The sequence below is a fragment of a genome, unplaced genomic scaffold (assembly GCF_019419815.1).
Source record: "Pyrus x bretschneideri cultivar Hongxiangsu unplaced genomic scaffold, Pyrus_bretschneideri_v1 Contig3, whole genome shotgun sequence".
In the NCBI taxonomy this organism is placed as follows: Eukaryota; Viridiplantae; Streptophyta; class Magnoliopsida; order Rosales; family Rosaceae; genus Pyrus; species Pyrus x bretschneideri.
In genome coordinates, this window is record NW_025999612.1 from 8489093 (window position 1) to 8516760 (window position 27668).

Consider the following 27668-nt stretch of genomic DNA (forward strand, 5'->3'; position numbering starts at 1 on the left):
AAAGTTTTTAAAATCCTCTCAAATTCAAGTTTGATTACATCCCCCTAAACTTCTGAAAACGATGTACTCACAATCGACACACAAGCACTCTTACATTACGAGTCTCAAAAATTAATCAAACTTAATGAGAATGGGCCGAGGGGAAACCCAGCCCACAATAACCATAACTGCAGTCTATCAAAGTTGTAATAGGCCCAAAAAAATACAACTCTGTTAACCACTTGTGAAGTCAAGGGACACTTGTCAACACAAAAATGCAGGAAGAGGGTGGGTACAGTAGGTTTCGGTACAGTAGAGTTGGACCCAATTAGTTGACCAACCTTACTCTCCATCTTGACACGTGTTCAAATAGCATTGAGGAAAATATCGTTGATTCGCCGCCGATCCGAGTTCACTGACCTACTTTTACTTGGGTAGCTTCTCGGGAGCTGGTACCGTCCCACAAACGCAGCCCCTCCGAGAAAGTCAGAGACTTTTCCCTGTAAATTAAACGCCGATCGTCCCAATTGTTCCGTCGAGTTCTCCGATAAGGTACGTCTCATGCATATGATGGCTGACATACATGGATACATACATACATGCATCATATATTGACTCGTCTGAATTTGGGCGTTTTGGAATTACGGCTTAGGGGAAAGGTCTGGATTTGATCAAATTTATTATCAGAAAATTGAATTAATTTTTATTTTTGTGTATTTAATTTTGGGAACCCTAATATTTGAATGGCCAAATCACAATACTTTCGATTCTGAAAATGCACACTGACAATTATAAATTGGAATTTATGGCTTGTGTTTTTAAAATAGCTGAAAGAGTTTTTGAAATCAAACCTTGTAAATAGCACTTGAAGTGACCGGCAAGTGCTTTTGAAATTCAAAAATATTTTCTCTAAAAACAGTTTCAGTCATTTGAAAAATACTTCTAAATGAGTCCTCATAGTTGAACTTTTGATAAGTTAATTGAGCTATTGCTAATCAGTAATTAATCTAATCTGTGAAGATTATTGATAATTAACTAGTTTATCTTGTTTTATTCTTGTTATTCCACAGTTATATGTTTGTTACTGCTGTCGGGTAATGTCGTGGTGAGTTTGAGGAGCAAGTTTGATCATTTAAACGATTAACGATTTTGCTAGAACCACTGACGATAAGAACATGATAAGTGCGTTAAATCGTGTAAAGGGGGTTTACAGCGAAAAGTGTTTCGTTGACGATTGACAAGTTTGTTAGTAGGTTTGGCAGATTGACATTTAGTGGGATAAGGCTTTGTTGTTGTTGGTTTTTGGTTGTCGTTGCATCTTGTCGCATCCTGTCGTTGTTGAGTTGTCTTTCTTCTTTCTATTCTCTTATTGTTTTCTGACTTAACAGAGATTCTAAGCAGTAGATATCACATATGGCTTCATTCCGAGCATTCTTGAACAGTCCAGTTGGTCCGAAAACAACTCACTTTTGGGGACCTGTTGCAAACTGGGGATTCGTTGCCGCTGTATGTTTCTCTGCCGTGATTTCTAGTATATAAGAATGTATTTGAATTAAAATGCTGCTTCATGCTTTTTGACTAATCTTGATCATAACGGGATTGATTTAACAGGGATTGGCGGATATGAACAAACCTCCAGAAATGATTTCTGGCAATATGACAGCAGGTCCAATATAACTGTATTTGAGGATGTAAATTAGTTTTAGTATATACGATGTGGCAGGATTATAACCGTGTTTTGAATCTGTTTCTGCAGCAATGTGCGTTTATTCAGCGTTGTTTATGAGATTTGCGTGGATGGTACAGCCTCGCAACTATCTGCTTTTGGCATGCCATGTCTCAAATGAGACTGTCCAACTCTATCAGCTCTCTCGCTGGGCGAGGGGTCAGGGGTAAGCGATCTGTTTTCAGCAACAATTTCAGAAAACTAAAAGTAAATAGTAAATTTAGTTGAGTTGTCAGGTTTTCATAACTGACCTTTGTCAAAGTGAGTGAGCTGAAAACATTTAATCGTGCAATTTGTCATAGGTACTTAGCCCCGAAGAAAGATGAAGCTGCAACCGAGTAACGTGCTACTTCTTTTCATTCCCTGCTGGTTCATTGTTTTAGTTGCGAATTTTACCGAAAACAGTGTTGATCTTGTGTTAAGGCGCCTGTGATAAAATTTGCTTTTGATATCAACTGAGCTATCAATCTCAGCAGAACAAGTTCGCTTGTCATCCATTTTCATTCAATGTCACGCACTTCTTTTTGTTCGTAAATGTTAGTTTTTGGTCAATTGTGTAGAAGAGGTGAATCTGGAACGAGTTTGGGGAGGATGCTCGTTGGATTACAAATACTGATTTCACTTTCAGTTCAACACCAATCTGATTAAATAGCACAGCTATCCGATTTCCGAAAGAGACAATTTACAATGTTGCTTAAGTTTTCCTATCAAAAATTTGTCAGGGCGCAATTGCCTTTCCTCATCGGCATGTTTGGTCCTGGGTCTCTGCCCGGTTGCTTGAGCATATGCTCCATCCTTTTGGCCCCGTCGGGATCACGATAAGTCATCAGCATCTTCCCGTTTTAACCTTTTGCTACTTTTTTTGGATTTCACTTTCTTGCCTCCATCTTCTTCACAAGCTTCATTGTTTCCACCTTTTGCTTTAGCTTCCTTCTTGCTTCCTTTCTTTTCCTTGGATTTCTTCCTTTTCACGGGTGGTGTTTCATCCTCATCCCTCTCAGCCGCAATATGCTCTCCATGCAGCAGCCGATTGGCAGGGGGATTGACAACTCCTGCTTCTGCAGAATAGAAAGGAAAACTTGCAGCTAAAGTTTTGGGGAATGGTTACATGATAGCACAACTTGCAGAAATAGGAAACAGAAAAACTGACCTTCATCGGCGAAATTGGAATCAAAAAGAACGTTTGACAGAGGCTGCTTCAGGTAAACCTGCAACATTTCAACGAGAACAATTGATCTAAAAGAATGGGAAAGTTGTAGCATACATCATTGTTACTCCACTACACATGAAACCATGAAAATTAGGGAATTTTAGCCAACATTTTTCACTTTTGACAATCCGGCAAAAGCTAAGGTGAAAGCACTAAAATACCCTAGACATCCAAATCCGGACCTAACCACATCTCTCCCACTTCATATGTGGCAAGCTTCAACAAATCATAAGTTCAGAAGTCTTTGAGAAGCCGTGCTTCCCTAGTACAAGTCGTGATCCCAACCAAACTCTTATACAAGTCTGATCAACAAGAACTGTTATTAGTCCTTGAAAATTCAGCTCCATTGTCCATGAAGTTACAGGTAGTGTTCCAGATCTGGGGAATTTCACTTGATAATAAAATGATTCGCTACTTATTGTATTTCTGTATATTTTGAGTTATGTCAGGCACTAAGGTTTGAGAAGTGACCAATCTAAGTGCCATGACCCAATTGTATACGAAAGTATTGGATCCGAACAAATCAATAATCCACATCTATGGTCAGAATTTTTCCATGCCTCCCTCTTCTCTGGCATAGGAGATGGCAAATGGGGAAAGGATTCTTAAGTTATAAGAGAGTTCAAAGAGCGATGAGGGGGAGCTGACACCGGACTGATGAGAAACTACGTTTGAGTTATTAAGGAAACTATGTTATTTCCACATACATTCTTCGCTATAATTATCATAAGTACAAAAGATTAGCTAAAATTTTATATAGAGCCAAATTTGGGCTTTTTGCTCGATGTAACTTTAAACAATCAGGCCGGCTGGTCAATCGCCTGCTTATATAACTCAAAAACAATAAACTGCAATAACATACCGCAGAGAGTAGTTGCCGGGTCTTCACATTCCAAAGCCGTAGATAGCTATCCAATCCTAGAAGGAAAGAACTTAAGGTCAGTGATACATAGAGAATAAATTTGGTTTCCAACCCCTACTAACTTTACCAATAAAGCTTTAGAGAGAGAGAGAGAGAGAGAGAGAGAGAGAACTAGTATTGAACAAAAATTTTAAATATTGAAAACAGAAAGCATGCACTCACCACATGATGCTATCACTGGATAGTCTGGGTGCCTTGCTATGGATCTTATGCTACCTGAACACTTCCCCAAAAAGCATCCTAACAATTTCCCTGTTGTAAAACACAGAATTAAAGTAAAGAAAGCACCACCAATAGTCGAAAAGACAGATTACAAAGTAACATAAACAACGTCATACTATCATTATCTGGTTCAAGAGGGACAATACACAACCACTTTATCCCTATCCATAACATGAATAGTGTTCTCGAATCTTGCAAAGGGACCTCCATAGTGGACATGCCTGACACCAGCCGTTGATACACCAGTCATTCCATAACTTAGGTAACAAGCATCATGCTCAACAGATGGCTTTTTCTTCCCTAAGTAAGCTCTACAAATGGCTTTTAAATTTTTAATCATGCCTACATACATACCTCAGCTACTTTTTTCTATTCTATAGAAAAAAGAATTTGGTAACATACAAATTTTCAAAGAATTGATGAACAATTATAAGTGAGCCTCAAGTCAGAAGTTCTTCGGCAGAACCAATGCCAGCCCAAGCATCATGAACTCAGCTTTAAGCATTATTAAATCTCAAAGCTCAGTCCATAGAAAATGTATCCCCGAGTTTTTTTTTTTTTCACATATACATAATTTTACCCGGCTTAAACTATTTCAACCCTAACTGAAGTTCCAAATTCCAGTTTAATCCCCATTGACCTCACCACTTATCAAAATGTGCTAATAAAGCTCAACGCACCTGTGCGTATGTCAAAAGAAGCTAGGTCACCAGATCCATTCCCTACATAGATTGTATAGCCATCTAGATCTTCCGCTACAGATTTAATAGCGGTCTCTCGGAATTCAAATGATATGACAGGTCTTCGCTGTGCAGAAATGTCATAGAGACAAACCTGTCAAATAAAACCAGTCATAAGCTGTCAACAGAATCCTTTTCGGTTGTGCTACTAAGAGTATTCAAGAAACTGAACTTCTAAAACGAGCAAACATTATAGAAATCCAAGAACTCAAAGTTGTATTCGGTTTTTATAAAACCTATACTATATTCTTAGTTAGCGCAGAAGTTTATCATCCTAAGTACATTAAAAAATAAATAAATATATAAAAAGAGGACTATTCTCCAGAAGTAGCTTATTTCCAACTGAAAACAACAAGACAAAATCAGTCCTACTGTAAGCGAATATTACCTCATGACTGTTGGTGCCAGCAACAAATTTCCGATGATCATCTTTACTTAAAAATGTGGCAGATGTAAACCAAGTTGGGGTAAAGATACCAAGGGTGTTTTTAGGAGGCTGCTCAGGGTAAAAAAAAATTAGAATAAATGCCGATCATACTGTTTGCAAAAGAAAATACATGTGTGTGTGTGCGCGCGTGCGTGCGTGTTAATTTCCTCAAGTCATAATTGTGGAAGATAGAAATGCTCACAGGTTTTGCTGTCCAAATCTTGGCACAGCTGTCAAGATCCCAGACATTCATCTCAACACGCTTCCTGAGTTTGAGAATAATAACGTCACCACTTGTAACACAAATATCCTAGTGATGATACTCTTCGTTTAATGAAACGTTAAGTAGATTTTGAAGCTCATATGGTAAGTCCTTTTCCTTATTATGAGAACTCACCCTCCAAATAAAAAGTAGTTTTCACTTCCATCTACTTTCGAACATAAGATATTTCCACCAGCACCCACACTCCATGTTCTTGAAGATCCAGTCGAAGTAACATCTGATGCTGGTTTAGTCAATTCAAAGGATCTTATGCTTGCATTTCCTTTTTCTGTACATGTAAGCAAAGTGCAAGACCTAACAGCATATAACAAGTTTAAAAAATATTAGTACCTGTATGCACAGAGGGAACAATGCCATTTTTTTTAAACAAAAAAACTATGCAAGAATTAACATTGTCAAAAGAATATAGAAATACTTGGGGCACCTCTCAAAGGTTTAAGCTTAAGACAACTTGGTTTTCAGGGGACACTTATCTAAGTTGGTATACATGCTAGCAATTAAACTTTAGACTGTAAATATATAACTGAAGCATGCAAGGCGAATACACTGTGCATGTATGCACTCCACAAAATGTGCACTAGAAAACACATTCTATACGATCTTAGTAATTGTACTGCAATAAAACCTGGTGAAAAAAGAGTTCTAAAAGAATGAGTGAACCTAAAACTGAACGCCCAAGCATACCAAATCCTATGCATCATAAGATGATTAAGTACCTAACTTTATTAGAAATTGCAGTGATCAAAATTCAGTTTAGATGGTAAAATATGAAAGCACAGAAGGCATCTTACCTTGAAGCCAGTTCCAAATTCTTTTTGGCAAGCAAATGTAATCCGGCAACAGGGTCATCTTCAGGTTGAACCCCGTCATTACTAGAATTGGTAACAGAGAAACGGAGATCCCCATTAAGAGGATTAAGAACTTCAATCTGTAAGACGTGCAAGCACCTAATAGTTGTCATCCTGTAATTATAAAACAAAAGGAAACACAAATTGCTCCCACTTAATAATGTACTCACCGTCCCATTTCTCCTTGCAACAGCTAGCAGCTGCAACATTGAAATAATGGAAAGTTTAATTATTCAATCGTTTTACGCTTTAAACTCATAAAACAGAGCCAGACATACCCAGTTGAAACTACATTCCCAGGACACACATGACATAATGGAAAGTTTAATCGTTCAATCGTTTTGACAAGTATTAGCAGCGAAGTGAGAGCCGCTGCCTGTCATTTCTTAAAGGCGGCAGCAGCACTATTGCAGTTGGGATGGGGATGATGATGATTCTACCCTCCTCCTCACCCTCCTTTTTTTTCTTCTTTTTTTTTCTTTCTGTTTTGGAACAAACGAATAAAAAGAAATTTCAAGGGTGTATCCCCCCCTCTCTCTCATCCACCAAGGGGAAGAACATCCGCCTCCACCGCTTAATGTACCCAACGGACTTCACTGGGTACATGAATCAGCGGTGAACAATCGGAAGAAAGAGAACATCTTTCAGCTCCGTCGAGGAACTGAGAAAAAACCCATTAAACTTATAACATTGCGATTAACCCTTTAGAATTATAACACAAAGAAACCATAAATCACAGAGAAAACTCATACCGGATCAGATTTTCGGTCATCCAAAGAGGCGGCAAGCACGCTTTTCGACGAATCTAGGTCGCCCCACCTCTCAACCAACTTTGGTTCTGCCCTTCCTTGTTTACCCCGAGCTTCAATAACTGCAAACAACCAACGGTATAACCGAATTTTAGACTTTTATCAAAAGAATTAGCAGTTGATTCTTGTTTGGCCGAGAAATGGACAGTATAAGACAAGACAGAGATACCTTTGATGAGACCGAGCTCGTCGAAGGTTAGAGCTCGAAGTGGAGGACAACCTGGGCACTCGAGTGTGGTCGTACGAGGCATATTTTGCTCAACTCTCACTCGCAGAGATCGGGGAAGGAGAAAAACCCTTAAACCCTAGCTCCCTCAAAAAGTTATGAGCTGCGAGAAGTTCATTAGGTCCCTTGTTTTTAGGTAATTATACTTATTTCCTATGTTTTAACCTCTTTTTCTTATTTAGTCCCTCGTGGCTAGTTTACTATTTTACCCTTTATTGGTTGTGCACCGAGTGCAAGTTCAAGACTTCAAGTTGGAATGAAATTTCCGATTCCGTCGTTAATTTTCAATCTAAACTTGGAAATTTCTGAATAATTGGAATAAAATTGGAAAACAATTAGAGATTTGTTTATAAAGTAATACTAAGGAGATTAAATTTTACAAACTAAAAAAGATGAAAGTTGATGATATGATTATGACTTAAGCGTTGATAAACGTGCTCATTTCTATTGATGACACATTATTTAGTTTGCAAATTTTGTGTACAAATTTAATCTTCCTAGCATTAACTAAATTTGTAGACTAAATGTGTAAACTAAATAACATGAAAGTCAATGATTGTATTATTACATAAGTGTTGGATAACATGTTTATTTCTTATTGGTGACACATGGTTCTGTTTTGCAAATTTATCAACAGATTTAGTCTCCCTAGCATTACCCCCTTGTTTATATTTAGAGTAATACTAAATAGACTAAGTGCCTGTTTGGATAGAGAAAATGTTTTTGGATTCCAAAAACACTTGAAGTGCTTTCTGCAATAAGCATCAGTTATGTGCTTCTTCCAGGAAGCACTTTAAGGGCTCGTTTACTAATCCATAATCAAAATAGGTGGAATTGGATTGAGGGGGAACTAAATTGAGGATGAATTGACTTGAGGAGAATTGAAATCCAGATTTTCATTAAAGCTATTTACTACAATTTCTGGAATCGGAGTATTAATGGTCATGTTTGAATATAAGTTGTATGATTACTAGAATTCACTTGAATGGGAATGAAAATTTTATGATTACTAGAATGCCCTTTATTATAAATAAATATTTTATAAGAACTTATAGGAAATCAAGTCAATTGATATAAAAGTAAAAATAAAAAACTAACCAACCAAACCCCAACCCAACCGTTCTCTCTATCTTTGCCTCAATCATCTTTCAACAATTTGAAATTCACGGTGGGTTTGAGGCCTTTGGGAAGTGCTGGTTGTGGTGATGTAATTTCTTTGAAGTTTAGTTTATGGGGTATTTCGTGTTGATTTGAATGTGAGGAGTTTGGTTTTTAACATTGTGTTAAAAATAAAATAACTAAAATGGGTTATTCTTCAACTTTCGCTTGATCTTGTTTTCTGGTTACCGTTGTTGTCGAGGAAGATGATGGTGGGTATATAGCCTTGGGAAGACAGGAAAGGGACCGTAGTGAGGAAGAAGGAGACAGACTAGCGCTGGGCACCGGTGCTGGTTTATCATTGGAATTTCAGCAATTATGTGAGGGCATTATGGGTATGAAAAATGGATTCCCCATTCCCTCATTCTTCCGAAACTCAAATACCTCTTACTATCAAGGGATCCAATTCCTCCAAAGTGAGGAATTGAATTCCAAACTTTGTGTAGGTCCCACCATATTTTTTATTCTTTGAAATTTAGTAAACTGTTGACTCTAAAAATTACAAAGCCTACGTGGTGCACAGGCCGAGTAACTAATAAGCTAACTACATTATTCGGTTGAATGTGGGGAGTGCCAACTCGTCGGCCGAGCTCGGCAGAGGAGTAAAATTTCTTGATGTTGCGTTGAGCGCGTTACTGACTTCTTTATCTTACGACTGCGGCCGAGGAATGAACAAATGTCGACCTCTGGATTCTCGAGCCTGAAGACAAGGTTGCTAGTTCTGCGAAGTTCACAAATCGTCGGCACCCGATTCGGTCACAATGATTATATTCATAAGAGTATAAGCACGTTGAATCGACACTAGACTATACGGACACAAGTACTCAAAGGTGATGTATGTCTTGATGGTGAATGTGGTTCGGCCGTCAGAATGACGAACTCTGAAACTCACTTGTGAGTATCCAATCATAAAATCACTCGGTGTCCAATACGCCGAATGTCATAACTCGTAACACCTTACTTCGCCGAGAAGGCTAATAAGATGACATCTGCCAATAAGGATTCGAAAACCCTTCTCGACCAAGACTTGGATAGGTAATCAGTCGGCCTCGACGCAGTACTGTTTATCCAAACTGAAGGAGCTCCTCGGTCGGTTGATTCTACGGTAACAGTGATGTTTATCCAAACTGAAGGTGTTCACCGGTTGCCTTCACAGTGCTATTTATCCAAATTGAAGATGTGTTGGCGGGAAAAAGAAAATAAAAAATCTCAAGATATTTGTGAGGTTTTGCACAGGGCAGTTGTGTGTTGAATTAAAGGTTCTTCTTCCGTTGCACCGAGTCTTGTATTTATAGGCAAATGTTGTGTGGCGCGACCAAATAATTTTGTAGAGTCCCACTGCAATCCTAATTTGCGGAGCTAAAGCATATCCTTCAAATTGATCCGTGGGATTTGTTCCTTGACTTTTCAAACTCGTCAGTTAGATAAGCAACAGCCTATCTAGGTTTTACCATACCACATCAGAAACCTAGCCCACCTAGGCTTCTGATCTCATTAAAAACCTTCAGCAAAAACTCTTACTTCCATCACCATGCAAAAAACAAGAAAAACCTAGCCTACCTAGGTTTCCTAGGTCATCATTACACCACGACCAAAAAAAAAAAAACCTAGCCTTTCTAGGCTTGTCTCATCATCACCCAAAGCCATCATCTTTAATATCATCTTGCAGCATATCCAATCCACACGTCCACACATATCCCAACTCAATTTAACCTGTACCACTTGTTTCGGGATATAATTCGCACCTTATTTATCTAGTTGAAGAAGATGCTAGGATAATTCAAATTAAAAGATAATTATTATGATAAAAACCATAATATTATCCTTTAATAATGACAAAAATTATCTCTATTTTTCCATCCGACGACTGAGAGCTATTCTCACTCAATGGCCTTGATTGCACAGGCCAATGGTGAATATTTGGATCCAAACATTGCCCCCCAATTTCCTTAAGTTTCGGCCCGTAAGCCGAATGGTTAAGGAAATTAGCGTAGTCGAATAAATATATGGTCGAGGAATCCACTACATAGCCTGCCACGTCTTGAAAGAAACCTCAACGCATTGGCCGAGATCGGCCTAACATAATTCTAGCCCGGATCAAGTAAGGACACGGATAAACAGAACACCTTTACACATCCATTGTCATGAGTTGCAATAAACATGTGCCTGCCAACGGCGAGACAGAGGCCACGGCACCAAATGTGTCTTCGCCTAATACTGTCAAGGGACTGTGATCGTCAAGATCCCATAATTTGATGGTTCCACCCCACCAGCTGCTATAAAGAACACATAGGGATATGGCAAAAGTGAGGATGCAGCATGCATGTTGGAGACTAATGCTCAGTTGTCCTCTCGGCTCAAGAAAAATTTAGTCAAGGAAAGCCAAATAGGGTCGAGGGCCGAGAAACCAAATGCGGTTGAAGGCTCGAGGACTCTCACCTACCATTTACTCCTTCAAAGAAAGTTATACCTACTATGCCAAGGAAAAACAAATGGGATCAAGGCCGAGAAAAACCAAATAGTCGAAGGCTTGCCACCAAGCAGCTTACTTGTCTTCAAGAAAAATCACATGTGGACAGCCGTTCGACATGTCATTCAGTTATCCACGCTTCGGCATTTAAAATTCGATAATGGTATCTCGACGTGATACTACTAAATATATATATATATATATATATATATATTAAACTTATGCCTCTGAGCACGTTCTGCAACCATATATATATATATATTAAACTCATGCCTCTGAGCACGTTCTGCAACCATATATATCTAGTACTCTGCCTAGCACGTTCTGCACATGATCTGTAGTATGCACCAAATAGAACACAACCATCAAACCTTGTGGCCTTTGTTGAATTAAACATGCAGCAACGCAAACATAATTCTCTCGGCGAGGCTTAAAATGAAAACGGCCGATTATACCACACAACTATATATATATATATATATATTAAACTCAGAAAAATTTTATTCAGCCATATAGTTTTGTAAAGTGGGCCGAGGCCGAGAAGAATTGGGTGTAGAGCCTATTTATACATATATATAAATACACACACACACACACATATGAATAGCCTGATGTATGCTGACTTTAACACCAAGGCAATAATGATGTTGGCTTGACATTTCAAACATATTGCACGCTGCTCCAGGTATATATATACTCGAAAAGGGGGTTGAAATGTCAGAAGGGTCTCTGAAGGGATGATGCATGTATGCATTGAATGACCACCAAAAGTAGGTGATTTTCTATACCTCATATCTCATTGTTGACGTCCTAGCCGAGTGATTGCAACACTTAATTAATGCTGAGCCATATGGTCGAGGATAATAAAACCCAGATTCGGCCAAGTTTGCCAAGCTCGGCCTAAATAAAAACTTTTGTCTTCCCAATTGTATTCTGACATGACAAGAAAGCAAACCATGACTCCTCACTAGCCTGGTACCTTGAAGAAAATCATGATTCCACACGCCACAATCATGTCCATAGGCTAAAGCCTGTCTTAATCACATCACATCACTACCTCACAATTTCACCTTTATCTCATGGATTAATTGCACGAAATTAATCTAGTAGTGGTTGTATTGCCACGTGAATCTGCCAACGCCTTTGAGTCAAATATGACCATTTAGTTTGGATTGTGGGTATAGATTTCTGCACTGAGCAGCAGTCTCACCAAGCAGCTATTTTAATTCACTCATTCTCGGCGAGATTAAAATAATTTTAACCGCCGAAATGTACCACCTATGCCCCCCAGTTTCCTTGGACTTCGGCTTGCAAGCCGAATGGTTAAGGAAATTAGCGCAGTCAAAGAACCCCTCGTATTGCCGAAAACGAAGTGATGCGATTAAGCAAAGAACTATCCTATGTACATTCCCTGATCGCTGAGAAAAAAATAAGCATTCACCACCGAATAAAAATTCACTCGGCAGGATGTTGTCCCGAATTCACCCCGTGTGGTGTATCCACTATGTAGCCTCCTTAATTTCTTATGCACTGGTTAAGGAGCCGAATGATTAAGAAAATAATTTATTCATCATTTTTTTTTTTTTAGCAAATGAAAACGAAAGTGGCCAAACCATAATCAGGAGGAGGCCAACGATGCTTTATTCCAAGTCGAGATCTTTTGATATCAACATTTTCAAATTGATTTCGCTCTAAGCCGAATAAAGGATTTTCTCCAAATATTTGTAACTTGGCAAAAAAAATTTCATGTTCGGCCGCCGAATGTGTTGAACAATTATTTTGCCCCCTAGGCATAATTTCGGCTTTTAATTCAAACAACTTAGCTGAATGTGATTTCTCTATATTGGCTGTATCACCAATAACCATGTCAATTGGCGTAGTTTCGGCATCTAAAACCATGAATTGGTCTTGTTCGTCAGTGGAACACTTTTCTGACGAATTATTTTCTGAGTCAATTTTTGGCTTAGAAAGTTGAATATTTTCTTCTAGGCCTACCACACTTTCAGTCTCGACCGAAAAAATAGGTGGCCTAGGTTTTTCTTCTTGGCCGATCATATTTTCAGTCTCGACAGAAAAAATAGGTGGCTTTTTTTTTTTCGGCCAAAGTAACAATTTTCTTAGGCCGATGTCTGATTATGGCTGGAGCGAAAAATTGTCCCCTGGTCTTTTCAACCAACCATTCCTCAAATGGAATCGATTTGTAGTCGAAAATGGAAGGCAAATATTTTCCATCTAGCCAGGTATTAAATCGAGCCCTGTCTTCATTTACCCATTGCTCTTGCAGGGTAACAGGAGTTTTTATTCTCAACATGTAAGTAAATGACTTTTGCATCTCTGTATGGCCACAAAGAATTTTTTCCATTCCAAAGATCTTTTTCGTTCTTCATTGTGTTTTTTCAATTACTCTAGGAGCTCGTACAATCTGCTACGTGGAGCCGGATTGGAATCTTGATATATCATATGAACTTCGTAGTTTTAGCACTGAGTCCCACTGGCGCGTGCCAAAATGTTGACCCTAAAAATTACAAAGTCCACGTGACGCGCAGGCCAAGTAACTAATAAGTTAACTACGTCATTCGGTTGAATGCGGGGCGTGCCAACTCGTCGGCCGAGGAGTAAAATTTGTTGATGTTGCGTTGAGCGCGTTGCTAACTTCTTTATCTTGCGATTGTGGCCGAGGAAGGAACAAATTTTGGCCTCTGGATTCTCGAGCATGAAGACAAGGCTGCTAGTTCTGCGAAGTTCACAAATCGTCAGAGCCCGATTCGGTCACAGTGATTATATTCGTAAGAGTATAAGCACGTCGAATCGACACCAGACTATAGGGACACAAGTACTCAAAGGTGATGTATGTCTTGATGGTGAATGTGGTTCGGCCGTCAGAATGCCGAACTTTGAAACTCACTTGTGAGTATTCAATCATAAAATCACTCGGTGTCTAATACGCCGAATGTCATAACTCGTAACACCTTACTTCGCTGAAAAGGCTAATAAGATGACCTCTGCCAATAAGGATTCGAAAACCCTTCTCGACCGAGACTTGGATAGGTAACCAGTCACCCTCGACGCAGTGCTGTTTATCCAAATTGAAGGTGCTCCTCGGTTGGTTGATTTTACGGTAACAATGCTGTTTATCCAAACTGAAGGTGTTCGCTGGTTGCCTTCACAGTACTGTTTATCCAAACTGAAGATGTGTCGACGGAAAAAAGAAAATAAAAAATCTCAAGATGTTTGAGAGGTTTTGCGCAGGGCAGTTATGTGTTGAATTGAAGGTCCTTCTTCCGTTGCACTGAGTCTTGTATTTATAGGCAAATGTTGTGTGGCGCGACCAAATAATTTTGTAGAATCCCATTGCAATCATAATTTGTGGAGCTGAAGCATATCCTTCAAATTGATCCGTGTGATTTATTCCTTGACTTTTCAAACTCGTCAATTAAATAAGCAACAGCCTATTTAGGTTTTATCATACCACATCAGAAACCTAGCCCACCTAGGCTTCTAATCTCATTAAAAACCTTTAGAAACTCTTACTTCCATCACCATGCAAAAAACAAGAAAAGCCTAGCCTACCTAGGTTTCCTAGGTCATCATTACACCACCACCAAAAAAAAAAACTAACTTTTCTAGGCTTGTCTCATCATCACCCAAAGCCATCATCTTTAATATCATCTTGTAGCATATCCAATCCACACAGGTCCACACACCTACACACATCCCAACTCAATTTAAACTGTACCACTTGTTTCAGGATATAATTCGCACTTTATTTATCTGGTTGAAGAAGATGCTAGGATAATTCATATTAAAAGATAATTATTATGATAAAAACCATAATATTATCCTTCAATAATGACAAAAATTATCTTCACTTTTTCATCCGACGATTGAGAGTTATGCTCACTCAACGACCTTGATTGCACGGGCCGATGATGAATATTTGGATCCAAACATAAACAAAGGAATGGTCGCTCTAAGTGTTTTTCCAGGATTTACTTGCATTTTTACTAAGAATTAGGTTCAAAAACATTTTCACTAAAATCGCTTTCAATCATTTTAAAATCACATCCAAACAAACTCTAAATTTGCTAAACTAAATGATATATATAAGTTGATGATTGACTCATTAATTAAGCATTGACAAACATGATTATTTTTATTGATAACACATCATTTCATTTGTAAATTTTATCTATAAATTTAAGCATCCTAACATTTCTCTTATAGTTATATGGCAAACCCAAAAGAGTCAACGTCGGGATTTAATTTCGCTTCAACGTCGGGATTTAATTTCGCTTAAAATCCACGCAAACTCAAACAGTTTACAACCACAAAAGCACCCAACCCCCCTCCCTCACCCAGAGGTAATGCTATACATCCATGCAAACTCAAACAGTCAATGTCGGGATTTAATTTCTCTCAGGAGTAGTGCTATACATATCATATTTTTATACCACATTTTCATAATACCTTAAGTAGCATTTAATATGGACAATCACATTATTTGAATTAATCAGATTTTTAAATTTAATTCATTATTTAATAAATTAATAATTAAGAAAATTAGTTAATTAAATTATAATTGTGATATACGAGGAGTTTTTCTCCTCATTTTTCTTGAATTTTACAAATTTTTCAAATACGTGACTATTCACGTCAAATGCCACGTAATACTCAAAAATCAGTCTCCTTTCGTCGCCCGTCTCTTCGTCTTCGTCTACGTCTTACAACTTATAAACACTTTAAACTTTCAAGTAGCACGTCGAAACCATGGCGGACGAATCCACACCAAATCCCAAGAGCGGCTACTGCCTACAAACCAAGACCTTCCACACTCTCCGGCCTCCGGTCCCACTCCCGCCACTCTCCCAACCCCTCTCCCTCACCCAGTTCACCCTCTCCCTCCTCCAATCCTCTACCGCCGCGCCCACCACCTCCGTCCTCATCGACGCCGCCTCCGACCGCCATGTCTCCTACCAAACTTTCCTCGGCGAAATCCATTCCCTCACTCTCTCCCTCCAATCCCTTGCTCCCTCTCTCTCCAAAGGTCACGTGGCCTTCATTCTCTCCCCTCCTTCCCTCCACGTCCCCGTCCTCTATTTCTCTCTCCTCGCCTTAGGCGTCGTCGTTTCGCCCGCTAATCCAGTCGGGTCCGAGTCCGAGATCGCCTACCAGGTCCGGCTAACCCGACCAGTCATCGCCTTCGCCACGTCAGCAACCGCTCAGAAGCTCCCCAAGGGTAACGACAAAATCCGCAACGTTATACTCCTCGACTCGTCCGAATTCCTCTCCATGCTCGACCGGGTCGGTTCATCCGAAACACGATCCGACCTCCGGTTTGCAGTCAACCAGATCGACCCGGCTACGATTCTCTTCTCCTCCGGCACCACCGGCCGAGTCAAAGGCGTTCTCTTAACTCACCGCAACTTCATCGCCGTCATAGCTGGGCTCCACGCCCTTCACGAACCCGACGCGGACCTACCCAACGGCCAAGAGGTGTCGCTGTTCACGCTACCTCTGTTCCACTTGTTCGGGTTCGTCATGGTGGTTCGGGCGGTGGCAATGGGCGGGACCTTGGTTTTGATGGAGAGGTTCGATTTCGAATCAATGCTGAGGGCCGTGGAGAGGCACAAAATCTCGTACATGCCGGTATCGCCGCCGCTGGTCGTTGCAATGGCGAAGTCGGAGCTGGTTAAGAAATACGATCTCAGCTCGCTTCGGCATCTCGGCTGTGGCGGTGCGCCGCTGGGAAAGGACGTTGTTGACAGATTCCGTGAGAAATTTCCCACTGTTGAAATTGCACAGGTCAGAGAATTAACGTTGTCGCTTTACCTTCCTAATTTTAATTCTTGACTGTTAATTAAAAATTGCATCTACAGTACATAATTCAAGTTCGAATCTTGCACTCAAGTTCGAATCTTTTTCGTCAAATTAAAGTAGTTTAGCATATTATCGGGTAAAGGGAAAACAGTTAGGCACACGTTTAATACACGCATCGCTCTCGTCTGTCACATGTCTGAATATTGTGGCTGTTTAGGGATATGGTTTGACGGAGACCGCAGGAGGGGGGGCGAGGATGATAGACTCCGAAGAGACTAAGTCGCATGCTTCTGTGGGCCGCCTATCGGAAAATATGGAAGCCAAGATTGTCGACCCTGAAACAGGAGAGGCAATGCCTCCCGGCAAGAGGGGTGAGCTATGGCTGCGAGGTCCATCGGTCATGAAGGGTAATGAACACTTGCCATGTCTCAGATATCCCACATTGCAAACGTAAAACGTATTAAGATGATTTTGAGTTTTTCGGCACCCCGTTCTTACAGTGTGATTTTGCAGTGATGACAATGTAGTTCCATATCCAAATGACCTTTTCGAAACCTTTATAATATGTGCAGGTTATGTAGGAGATGACAAGGCAACTTCTGAGACCTTGGACAAAGACGGGTGGCTGAAGACCGGTGATCTTTGTTATTTCAATGACGAGGGGTTCCTCTACATTGTTGGCAGGTTGAAGGAATTGATAAAGTACAAGGCATATCAGGTGACTGAAACTGAGACCCCTTGAAAGTTCACTCATAACAAAGATCACTGTAAATATCATTGGATCAGTCCCTTTACGTAATGTGTTATTTTCGGTGTCTCGTTTCTGGAACGAAGTGCAGGTACCTCCAGTTGAGCTGGAACATATACTTCTATCCCATCCTGACATTGCCGATGCTGCTGTGATTCCGTATGTATCTAGTACCATGTCATTCTTAGAAGTTTAGCTTTATTTGTAAACAAGAAATTGGTGCATTTAAAGGAAAAAAAAGGTATAGAGAAAATTTTCCGTTTAAACGGATATTTTGCTGATAAGATGGCCTTTACGAAATCTTGTTTTATGCCGTCCCACCCTCATCCCAGAAGGCTAAAAGAAAACGAGTGGCATGTGTTCGCGCAGATAGTCGAAAGATCACAGTTTTTGTGTAGTTTTTCCCCTCAAGGTTTACGAGTTCTTTGTTCTTCCCATTTGTGTTTGTAAAACAGGTATCCGGATGAAGATGCAGGGGAGATTCCCATGGCCTATGTGGTTAGAAAGCCCGGAAGCAACATCACCGAGGTTCTAGTTATGGATTTCGTTGCAAAACAAGTATGCTCCTGAATAGAAAATCTGTAACTGAATGTGCATACAAGTTTTCTTCACAGCTTTCAAATTAAAATTGCTCATATACATAGGTTTACATACATATTTAGGGAAAAAGAGAACAATTCTCATCATGAATATTAGGGTTCAACTGCAGATTTGAGGAGCAACTTTGTATGTTATAGGCTTTCACATTGGTGTTGGTGTGTTCTTATTGCAGGTTTCACCGTACAAGAAGGTACGGCGGGTAGCGTTTATCAACTCCATTCCAAAATCTCCAGCAGGGAAGATCTTGAGGAGGGAGCTAGTCAATCATGCTTTATCTAGTAGTTCATCTAAATTATGATTCGTTCGTCCAAAGCAAAGGAAGAACAAAGCCTTCTCAGCATCACATTCCGTCCGGTGTTTATCATATCAGCTCATTCATTGTATGCAATCTTTGAATTTTCCGGTGGTGAGGATCGGATCATAGTTGGGTGCCCACTTTGTTTGGGTTTACTTGTATATGTACACCATTTTTCTGTGATATTTTAAAACCTAAACCCTTCAAGACCCTTTTTTGTTTCTTTGTATGTACTGTGCCATGTAAGTTGCTCCCTATCTTATAGCCTTCATACAACATTTTTAAGTAAAGCTATTTATATCATATTTTTATACCACATTTCTATACCATCTTAGGTGGCATCTGATATAGACAGCCACATCATTTGAAAATTTGCAAAACCCTAGGAAATGTTGGAGAAAAACTCCTCGTATACTACAATCATTATTTAATTGACTAATTTTTCTTAATTATTAGTTTATTAAATAATGAACTAAATTTAAAAATCTGATTAATTCAAATGATATGGCTATCGACATCAAATGCCACCAAAGGTGGTATGAAAATGTAGTACAAAAATATGGTATGAATAGCATTACTCGACATTTTTATCATAGGAGCCCTATCTCTATTATTTATCGCTCTTAGAGAAGCAATTTGGACACTTCCAACCGTTTGTACACACTCACACGAGTTTAGAGACTTCCAACCGTTTGTGCACACTCGCAATACTTGGGTTAGTAGACCGCACACTTGTGAGTGTGAGGTTTCAGACGTTGATCTGACTAGCCCTAGCAAAATCCATGACATGTTCGTACAACACTTAACAATTGCAAATGCATCTTACATGATCAATATTGGGCCTATAAATACCAATTTACTTGTTCGCTAATCTCAACTACTTTAGCCACTTAGTACTATAGTATAGTTGTATTTTTTTCACTGGTAAATCTTAAGTTCGATTCTCGTTAAATGCGAATTTGAATTACATTAATGATAACTCATTGTGAGGCTATGCCCACTTTCTTTCCTTAGTATAAATAATATTGTTTGTTTAAATAAAATAAAAAATTCTCAACAACTTTAGAAATTGTTTCCCATCATTAAGAAAAAGCAATGGCACGGTTCGATTGTAAAAATGATAATATGACCAGCACTTGCAACCACATGAACCCAATCCTGAATCCGCCGGAAGCGTTCGCTCTTCATTGTTGGCTAACACTGCAGGAAAGTAATAGAGGCCAAAAAGTAGCTCTCCTATATTTCGCACATTAATATATAAGTGGCGGAACCACATAGAGGCCAGCATAAACCCAGACCTATCCTGGAATTTCACGCTTTTTACATGTACTATGTGCAAATTTTAACTACATTGCGCATGTGGCTCATCAGAGTATCTCCAAAAGAGATGCCAAAATGTACACATTAGCTATAACAATAAAAAAAAGACCATACTAATATTCTCCAACCAAAGTGCCAAATCCTATGCCGCGATGACATAGATTGGCAACAAAAGAGGTTGCTGTCAAATTTGACAACAACTTTAAATGTTTTTTTTTATTAATTATTAAATGTATTTTATTAATTTTAATTAGTTTAATCATTTATTATAATTAATGTTGAGTTGACCAATGCAATTATCCTACTTTTTTCTTCTTTTTAATAAATGAAAGTAAACAGATTATTGATTAAACTTTAAATATCCTTTATTAAATTTTAATTAGTTTAATAATTATTTTATAAAATAATAAAATTATAATTTAATTTGACATATCGGTTGAAGAACAAAATTTTGAAAAATATCAATGCCACATAAGCTGTCAAAATTTGACATCTTCTTTGAAGATGGTCTTAGTTATGCTTGTTGCAACTCCAGCAATATGTTGCAATCGAGAATCTATAACAGCTCCGGAAACTTGGGCATCACCAACAGTTCCGGGAACCTCGGGAGATTTCTACTCATAATGTGATCTTGAAGCAGTTGACTACGTTCTAATGCCTACAAATACACAATTGGCTTCATACATGTCCCTCTATCAGAAAAGACCTTTTTGGTGTGTCCACTTACAACTTCCTCATGCTCTGTAACTTTATTAAATGATTTCATTATTTACCATACAAGAAACCGAATAAAGGGCCGTCTAACAACCACTTTGTTTTTCCGAACTTTTTTGTTTCGAACACTCGTCATTCCTCCTACTGTTTACCCTTCATCATCCCTCTCGCCCATTGTGTTTTGATTTTGGAGTGTAACAAAGTTTGCTATTGTTTTCAGTGACCTACACGCAACCCTAGTGGAATTACCCAATGGACGGACGATTGGTCGGGGGCTCGTTAGCACTATCCGCTTCTTTGAGGTGACACTAGCTCCTTTCGTGCTTGGGAAGACGATAACGTTCACGACTCGATGATTTATGTTCGGGGTTCCGATGATTTCTGCTGTGCTTTTGAGACAGTCGCAGCTCAACCTGTTAAGACTTCTGCTGCTTTCTGTTTCGTCAAGCACAAGCATTTACAACACCCAGTGAAATATACGAAAAAAATCATTCATGTTCGGCTAGAATTATCGAAGAAAAAAGAAATCTACTGCGGCTTTCGTATTAAGTAATCTGCATTACAAATGATACTTACATACTGCCGCGATTCGCACGATGAATTACAGAATTTTGACATGATTACCTTTCAAAAATCTTACTGTGACTTCACAAATGCGGAGAAGAGAATATATCCATCACGGTAACTCTTTGCATGGGTAAAAGTTACATATGCATCCTGCATAAAAGGGGTTCAGAGAAAAAGAAGACGTGAAAGTACCAAACCGGATCTTCGTTATTCTAAAGAGTAACAAACGAAAAGAAAAACATGAATATCATAAGCAACGTTACGCAACTTTCCCTCTGATGCTCGGTATAAAGCTTTGATATTATCCTGTCTGTACAAAAAAAATGGCTCCCACAGTGGCTGATAAAGCTGCTAATGAAAGCACAGGACATGAGTAAGGCCTGGCATGTAAATTTCAGACAACTCATTTTGCACAACATTGAGCTCATAGGGCATATATACATGACATGAATTCATATCATCCGACATTGTGACGATACCAATTCAATCAGCATACCTTCTAACTAGACACGATTTCAGAAAATTAAGGCTTACTTATTATATCTTTATTTTCTTCATTTTTTAAAATCATTCTACATCTTCCATTACACTTCTGAGTCCCCAGCATTCTCTCAACTTCAGAAAACCAGAGCTAAATTTTTTAAAATTTCAACTATTTCCACTGGGGACACGATGTGATATCCAACCAGCATATTGCGAACATTTCTCGTTCCAAATAATTGCAAGCTGAGAAGACATGCTAGCAATTGATATTTTAAAAATACTCATTAACAAAAACTCTACAGCATCACAATTTTCTACTGATTCGGCATAAGATTGATGTACACTACAAACTGTAGATATCCTATGCACACTACACATGGCGAAAAAATATAACAGCTGCACCTAGATTCACAAATCGATAAGGAAAAATGCAAAACCCTTACCAGCTGAGTGATCTAGCTGCAGGCAAGCAAATTCTCCATTGCCATAGCAAGCTAATTCCCAACCGAATAATGCACATGGGAAGCTACATCTCAAAAATTAATCAAATGAAGTAATAGGCAGATGAAGGAGAAGACAAAAAGGAATTACAACAAGACAGAGAAAAATATAATATAAGTTTGAACCACATTGCAGCTCCTGGATCTATGACTTAAAACCTCAACCAAAAAACATCCACAGAATGCAGAAGCAATTGAACCCGACGAGGAACTGAATACCACTGCACGTATCAATAGAACTCAAGAGACTGGCAACACTGTCAACTTATAGTGCACACACTATATCTTGTTTATTTTATGTGTATTAGAAGTGGTCTGGACAGAACTTGCATTTGGGTAATAAAAATAAACCAATATAATGCCTCGTTTACTATGAACTTGACAAAAAAGGAAACATTTCCAACAAATTATCAATCGAGGATTTGCCACATGAAGTATTAACACACTGGCCTAACATAGCATAACCATAAGCTAAGCATTGGAGGGAGCATCATGATTTAGGAAAACATGGAAGACTGAACAGACCTCAATACATGAACCAGCAATGCATATGACTGGATACACCTCAAAAGACCCTGTGTGTGGTAAAATAACTTACGATTGCGGAACTTCCAGTCTCCAAGTGTGAAAAGCGAATAATGCACCCTCCCATTCTTTTAAAGCCCAGAATCACTTGCAAACAAAGTTTTAAGCGTGAATAAAGTGAAAGCAAAAGGTTCTAACTTACAAATAATGAAGAGGACATTGATAAAAATAATATCATTCCAATGTGAACATATATATACACAGGTTCAAGAATGTGGAAAAAAAACAATAAGTTCTCTTTTCTTCTCAACATTTTGCCACACCTTCATATAGGAAGACTGCGCACCACTATTAAGCTGCTCTTAACAGGATAAACCATTAGTGCCGACTGACACACCTTGCAACTCCTTTGCTCCAGCTATCCTAAAGGACCCTACAGTCGAGGTCTTTGTTGTACTTTTTAGCTGCCATCAGGTTAGCAAAATATAAAGAACTGCAAAAAGAACAGGCTAAGATGATTATTGCTGTAAAATTTTCTCACGCCGCCTGCTGTTAAGGTGCCGGTCTTGAACATGTCGATCAGGAGTAATTGGCTTGAAATCCCTTCTTGGTTCAGGAGACTCGCGAAACCAGTTATGGTTGAGGGCATCCTTCGCTGTTATTCGCTCTGCAGGGTTATAACATAAGAGCCGCTTCAGCAAATCAAACCCAGATTCAGAGAGCACTGGGCATGATCCAGTGAAAGATGCAGCAGGAAATTTCTTGCGCAGAAGATTGTACCTGAAAGAGTTTCAGAAACTATTAGAAAGATATTAAACAGTGAAAACAAGTAACCACAAAAATCAGCAGGAAGGAATGAACTTGCATTCACTAAAATTAAAATGGAAAAAAGAAACTTACGGTTGCTTAACAAAATTAGCTTTGAAGCCTGGCAATTTGGACAAACCACTTTTCTCATCTGGTGTACCAAGAGTTTTGAAGATCTTGTCCAGCTGCTCAATTTCATCTTTCCCGCTAAAGAGAGGTGCCTTCGCCAACAATTCAGCCATTATGCAACCTACTGACCACAAATCAATTGCTGTAGAGTACTGTTTTGCGCCTAATAGAATTTCAGGTGCCCGGTACCACAAAGTGACAACTAAAGAAGTATATGGCTTTAGTGGACTCCCATATTGTCGTGACAACCCAAAGTCGCATATTTTCAACTCACCCTCGCTATTCAATAGAATATTTGATGTTTTCAGATCTCTGTGAAGGATCCAATTGTCATGAAGATACTCTACACCCTCCAAAAGTTGTTTCATCAAGTACTTAACTTCGCCAATACTAAATGGCTGCTTCATCGACTCCATTAGCCCCTTCAAGTCATGGTCCATATGCTCCATAACCATATAAACACCATCAAAGTCATCCATAACAACTTCCTTAACACCAACAATAGAAGGGTGATTAAAAGACAAGAGAATGTTTATTTCTCTCAATGCCGACATAGGGAAACCATCACATCCCTTATCCACATCCATCTTCATCTTCTTCAATGCGACAATTTCTCCGGTCTTTTTATCTCTGGCTCTAAAGACAACACCATAAGTGCCTTCACTTATATGGTTGAGCCTTTCATACTCAAACACACTTCTGCAACCTTGAAGCATGTTTATACTTTTTTGTGTAGGCACTTCTGGCTCTTCAATCTGAGAAAGATCAGAATCATCCTCTGAATCAGAGTAGAACTGGCTATCTTCAGCATTCCCATCATAATTATCAGCATCCATATGCGCATCATCACAGAACTCGTCTCCATAAAGTGTATCTCCACTGCCAGGCTTTTCAAAGCTGTCTTCTTTGTCAGAGCCAGAAGTTCTAGCCCGACTCAACCTGGAGCTTTCTATTCGAATCTCCCCACTTTCAGGCGAGCTGTCATCAGAGATATCCCTTGGGGAATCACTATCGGATGACCATTTTGACAATGAGATGTCACGTTGATAGAAAAATTCTTTGTCTTCCTTGTTCTTTTGCACCTGCTCATCTTCCCCAACCTTCTGAGGATGTAGTGGTGCAGAGAGATCGGCTGGTGCCTCAAATTGAGAAACATCAGAAATTTCGGAAAACTCCGCTTCCAGAGACTCCACCACTCTAGCCGGAGACTTGGAAAGAACTCCAACAGAAACAACATCCTCAACCTTAGCAATAGCAGGTAATCTTGCTACATCTGGATGAGGGGAGGGCAAAGGAATAACGGGAACAACTCTATTCTTCGATGAGACTCTCGCTTCCTTCTCTTCTTTGTCCCATATAATAGGAGAAAACTTCCTCTTCTTCTCAGGAGGTGATTGATAAGCATCCTCACTCCTTCGGGTTTTACAATTCTTAACCACTAGTTCTGGGGCATTTGGAAGCATCGGTTCAGATCCTCGTGAATCACACATTTTGGAAGAACGCTGGAGTCCATTCCTATGTTTGACATCATCGCCAAACTCTTTCTTCTCGGCATGTAACTGAGCCGCATCTTCACTCCTTCGGGTTTTGCCATTCTTAACCAATGGCTCTGGGGCATTTGGAAGCCGTCCATATCCCCGTGAATCGCGCACATTGGAAGATTGATGGAATCCATTCCTATGTTTGAGTTCATCACTGCGACCATGACCTACATCACCACGAGAAACCCCATTCCTATAATACTCAAATTCTCTTTTCGAGTAATTATAAGAATCACTCCTCCTCAAAACATCAACTCGCCCTGTCGCCATATGATTAACAAGCACAGCTCTTCTTAATCAGTGGTCAAACTCAACAATTGAAATCAAAAAACAATAACCCCTAGAAATTTCAAATCCCTGAATTCCCAAAAAGTCAAAATCACTTTCAACTTTATCAAATTCAAATTTTATTCCAACCCTAACCAATCCTCAATCCCAAAAAAAAAAAAATTCAGCCTTTTTTTCCTTGCAGACCCCAATTCAATCAACACAGACAGACAAAGAATACAATTCACAAAAACTTCAATTACAAATGAACACAGACGCACAGATCAAAGAACATCAATCAGATGGCAAATCGGCGAATAACAGAAACCCTAGAACCTCGATTTCTGTGGGAACCCGCAAGAAATTCACAGGTATCGGAAGGCCTTACCGGCAAGAGGAATCGAGATCGATTAACAGGAAATCGATACGAGAGCGTCGGCGCCGATGAGAGGATCGCAAGAAATCGATCAGCCTCCAAATGGTTCTTCTAGCTTTTACGCGTTTTGATAATCTGGTCTTCGCCTCCGCGTGGAATCATATATATAGAGTCCTGGTGCAGTTTGGAAGCGCGTGACACGTGTATTTTGGCACCTTTTTCTTGTGGGATTCCATATTTTGTTTGGGTTTTTTGTTTGTGGGCCTACAAATTATTAACAAGATTTATTCAATGGGCCTGCCAAGACACAAACAGTAGGCCTGTTGGGCCTATCATTGGGCAACATATCTATAACCTCTGCGGCCTCTTGGGCCCACTAGTACTCTGCCCAAACACATGGAATGGGAATGAAAAAAATAAGAGATACTTTTTCTCGAAATATGGACAAATGGAAGTTTAACTCCTAAAGAAGCACTTCATGAAGCCTCCCGGAATTTGATTAATTAATTTATTCCTTTTTCACATGCAGAAGAAGAAAACTTACATTTAGAAAATAATCAACACAAAGTGACTCTACCCCTCTTTACTTATCATGATAGATTGTCTAAACAAAGGAAAAATAAAAAAGAAATCGCATTGAAATATATTTTTATTGACCAATCAGAATTGGTCCCCAGGGTAATTACAGTAAAATGCCATCTACAAGAGTTAGCATGTTTTTTTTTTTTTTTGTCAAACAATAGATTTGTTCGATTAGAGAACCGACGAGGTTCGAACCCACACCGTAATGCAAGGGCAACATTTCTTTCTTCTACTGTGGTAGAGGGTCACTTACAAGAGTTAGCATGCTTTGAGTACTCATTGTTTTTATTTTTTTTACTCATTGTTTGACACAAATTATATATGCTAAATCTCACAAACACCAATAGCAAACGGGTTGGTTTAATATCAATCACGGTATCTCCATTTTGACAAGTGAAAAAAACTTGTTCCACTAGTACTAAATGAAGAATTCGAATCAATTAGTCAAGTTGTACAAGTAATGACATGATTGTGGAAATTTTTAATAGATTCTCAATTCAGAATATATGCGAGCCAATTCAAATATTTTAGATTTCTTAGTAATTAGATTGAACAAATTGAAAAAATGGTGCGTGTAAAAATGCTGTTAAAATCACTCTCCAATATTAAAGCTGATTATATACATACAACCCTGAAAATACCTTCAAACAAGAAAAAATTGCAATAAAAACAAAACTAAAGTGTGAAAAATAACTTTGTTGAAAAGTCTCAATGTCTGTTGGCAATGAATGCCCACAAAGCAAAAGTCTTCTGCATGGGCAAAGTTTTCGATGCCCATGCTGAATGAAAGTGGAAAATGAATTGTAATGTCAGAGGATGCGTTTTAAATTTCAAGATGCATTAACTGCATTAGTTTGGAGTTGCTCTATAAATAAAGCACTCCGCATGTAATAGAAAATAGAAGAAGAAGAAGAAAAACAAGAGAGAAATATCAGTAACATCATCTATTCCTCTGCCTTTTATTTATTATCTGTCTGTGCTATAGTTTTTGTGTGGCATTTTACATTTACCTTGCACCTACTACTTAAAAGGTTATCTCTCAAATTTTAACCCTTTTATAACACGTTATCAGCACAAGTCTCTAAATATAATTATTCTCTCATCTCTCTTCGCCGAACGAACGAAAGAAAGAAAAAAAAAATGTTTCCTTTAAGGTTTTTACTGTTCATCTTCTTCCTCTGCCTCAACTGCGCCGTGTACCCTCGCGACGAGTTGTTTGCTCCATGCCTGCTCTTAGTTCTCCAACTAACGGTTAAATACATCTTTGATTACTTGTTTGGTGTAGAGATTGATTACTAACCCAGTATTTATTTGTGTTAATTCTACTGCAATCCAAGATGGTGCGGTACAATCGTCCATCTTGAACTGCAAATTTAA

The 27668-nt window shown here is 39.0% G+C and overlaps 4 protein-coding genes across 11 annotated transcripts; 2 read left to right on the forward strand and 2 right to left on the reverse strand.

The window, feature by feature from the left end:
• Positions 1 to 354: 354 nt before the first annotated feature.
• On the forward strand, positions 355 to 2240 carry LOC103929134 (mitochondrial pyruvate carrier 1-like). Of its 2 annotated transcripts, none has more exons than XM_048589610.1 (5): positions 355 to 531; positions 1381 to 1485; positions 1591 to 1645; positions 1736 to 1871; positions 2008 to 2240. In XM_048589610.1, the coding sequence occupies exons 2-5, from the start codon at positions 1393 to 1395 to the stop codon at positions 2045 to 2047; spliced, it is 324 nt and encodes a 107-aa protein (XP_048445567.1). In that variant the 5' UTR covers positions 355 to 531; positions 1381 to 1392; the 3' UTR covers positions 2048 to 2240. The 2 variants fall into 2 exon arrangements, with proteins under 2 accessions (XP_048445567.1, XP_009336559.1); XM_009338284.3 differs by having other exon boundaries at positions 358 to 531; positions 1368 to 1485.
• A 33-nt stretch (positions 2241 to 2273) lies between these two features.
• LOC103929135 (WD repeat-containing protein 74) lies at positions 2274 to 7508 on the reverse strand. The gene is made up of 12 exons (XM_048589609.1): positions 7336 to 7508; positions 7110 to 7228; positions 6528 to 6557; positions 6301 to 6437; positions 5624 to 5803; positions 5429 to 5492; positions 5188 to 5295; positions 4740 to 4893; positions 4000 to 4089; positions 3778 to 3833; positions 2856 to 2913; positions 2274 to 2763 (listed from the first exon to the last, which is right to left on the reverse strand). Exons 1-12 carry the CDS (start codon positions 7415 to 7417, stop codon positions 2519 to 2521), a joined length of 1323 nt encoding a protein of 440 aa, XP_048445566.1. The 5' UTR covers positions 7418 to 7508; the 3' UTR covers positions 2274 to 2518.
• An 8226-nt stretch (positions 7509 to 15734) lies between these two features.
• Positions 15735 to 18798, forward strand: LOC103929133 (4-coumarate--CoA ligase-like 9). The gene is made up of 6 exons (XM_018642987.2): positions 15735 to 16822; positions 17055 to 17244; positions 17410 to 17555; positions 17677 to 17744; positions 18041 to 18143; positions 18358 to 18798. Exons 1-6 carry the CDS (start codon positions 15788 to 15790, stop codon positions 18481 to 18483), a joined length of 1668 nt encoding a protein of 555 aa, XP_018498503.2. The 5' UTR covers positions 15735 to 15787; the 3' UTR covers positions 18484 to 18798.
• A 2224-nt stretch (positions 18799 to 21022) lies between these two features.
• Positions 21023 to 25840, reverse strand: LOC103929132 (cyclin-dependent kinase G-2). 7 transcript variants are annotated; one of them, XR_007260266.1, is made up of 4 exons: positions 23490 to 25840; positions 22913 to 23369; positions 22008 to 22090; positions 21023 to 21429 (listed from the first exon to the last, which is right to left on the reverse strand). XR_007260266.1 is itself a non-coding variant. In XM_009338282.3 (2 exons), exons 1-2 carry the CDS (start codon positions 25334 to 25336, stop codon positions 23108 to 23110), a joined length of 2109 nt encoding a protein of 702 aa, XP_009336557.2. In that variant the 5' UTR covers positions 25337 to 25840; the 3' UTR covers positions 21023 to 23107. The 7 variants fall into 7 exon arrangements, 1 of the variants encoding a protein (XP_009336557.2); XR_007260265.1 differs by having other exon boundaries at positions 21023 to 21432; XR_007260264.1 differs by having other exon boundaries at positions 21023 to 21461.
• Between the last annotated feature and the right edge of the window lie 1828 nt (positions 25841 to 27668).

Excerpts from the sequence above, each read along its gene's own strand:
- LOC103929133 (XM_018642987.2), top strand. The coding sequence starts at position 15,788 with ATGGCGGACGAATCCACACCAAATCCCAAGAGCGGCTACTGCCTACAA. Across the intron at positions 17,556-17,676 it reads TAAAGTACAAGGCATATCAG|GTACCTCCAGTTGAGCTGGA; the intron begins GTGACTGAAACT and ends AACGAAGTGCAG. Across the intron at positions 18,144-18,357 it reads TGGATTTCGTTGCAAAACAA|GTTTCACCGTACAAGAAGGT; the intron begins GTATGCTCCTGA and ends TTCTTATTGCAG.
- LOC103929135 (XM_048589609.1), bottom strand. The coding sequence starts at position 7,417 with ATGCCTCGTACGACCACACTCGAGTGCCCAGGTTGTCCTCCACTTCGA. Across the intron at positions 7,229-7,335 it reads CGAGCTCGGTCTCATCAAAG|TTATTGAAGCTCGGGGTAAA; the intron begins GTATCTCTGTCT and ends GGTTGTTTGCAG. Across the intron at positions 6,558-7,109 it reads ATGACCGAAAATCTGATCCG|CTGCTAGCTGTTGCAAGGAG; the intron begins GTATGAGTTTTC and ends TCAATGTTGCAG.
- LOC103929134 (XM_048589610.1), top strand. The coding sequence starts at position 1,393 with ATGGCTTCATTCCGAGCATTCTTGAACAGTCCAGTTGGTCCGAAAACA. Across the intron at positions 1,646-1,735 it reads TTCTGGCAATATGACAGCAG|CAATGTGCGTTTATTCAGCG; the intron begins GTCCAATATAAC and ends CTGTTTCTGCAG. Across the intron at positions 1,872-2,007 it reads CGCTGGGCGAGGGGTCAGGG|GTACTTAGCCCCGAAGAAAG; the intron begins GTAAGCGATCTG and ends AATTTGTCATAG.
- LOC103929132 (XM_009338282.3), bottom strand. The coding sequence starts at position 25,336 with ATGGCGACAGGGCGAGTTGATGTTTTGAGGAGGAGTGATTCTTATAAT. Across the intron at positions 23,370-23,489 it reads GCTAATTTTGTTAAGCAACC|GTACAATCTTCTGCGCAAGA; the intron begins GTAAGTTTCTTT and ends AAACTCTTTCAG.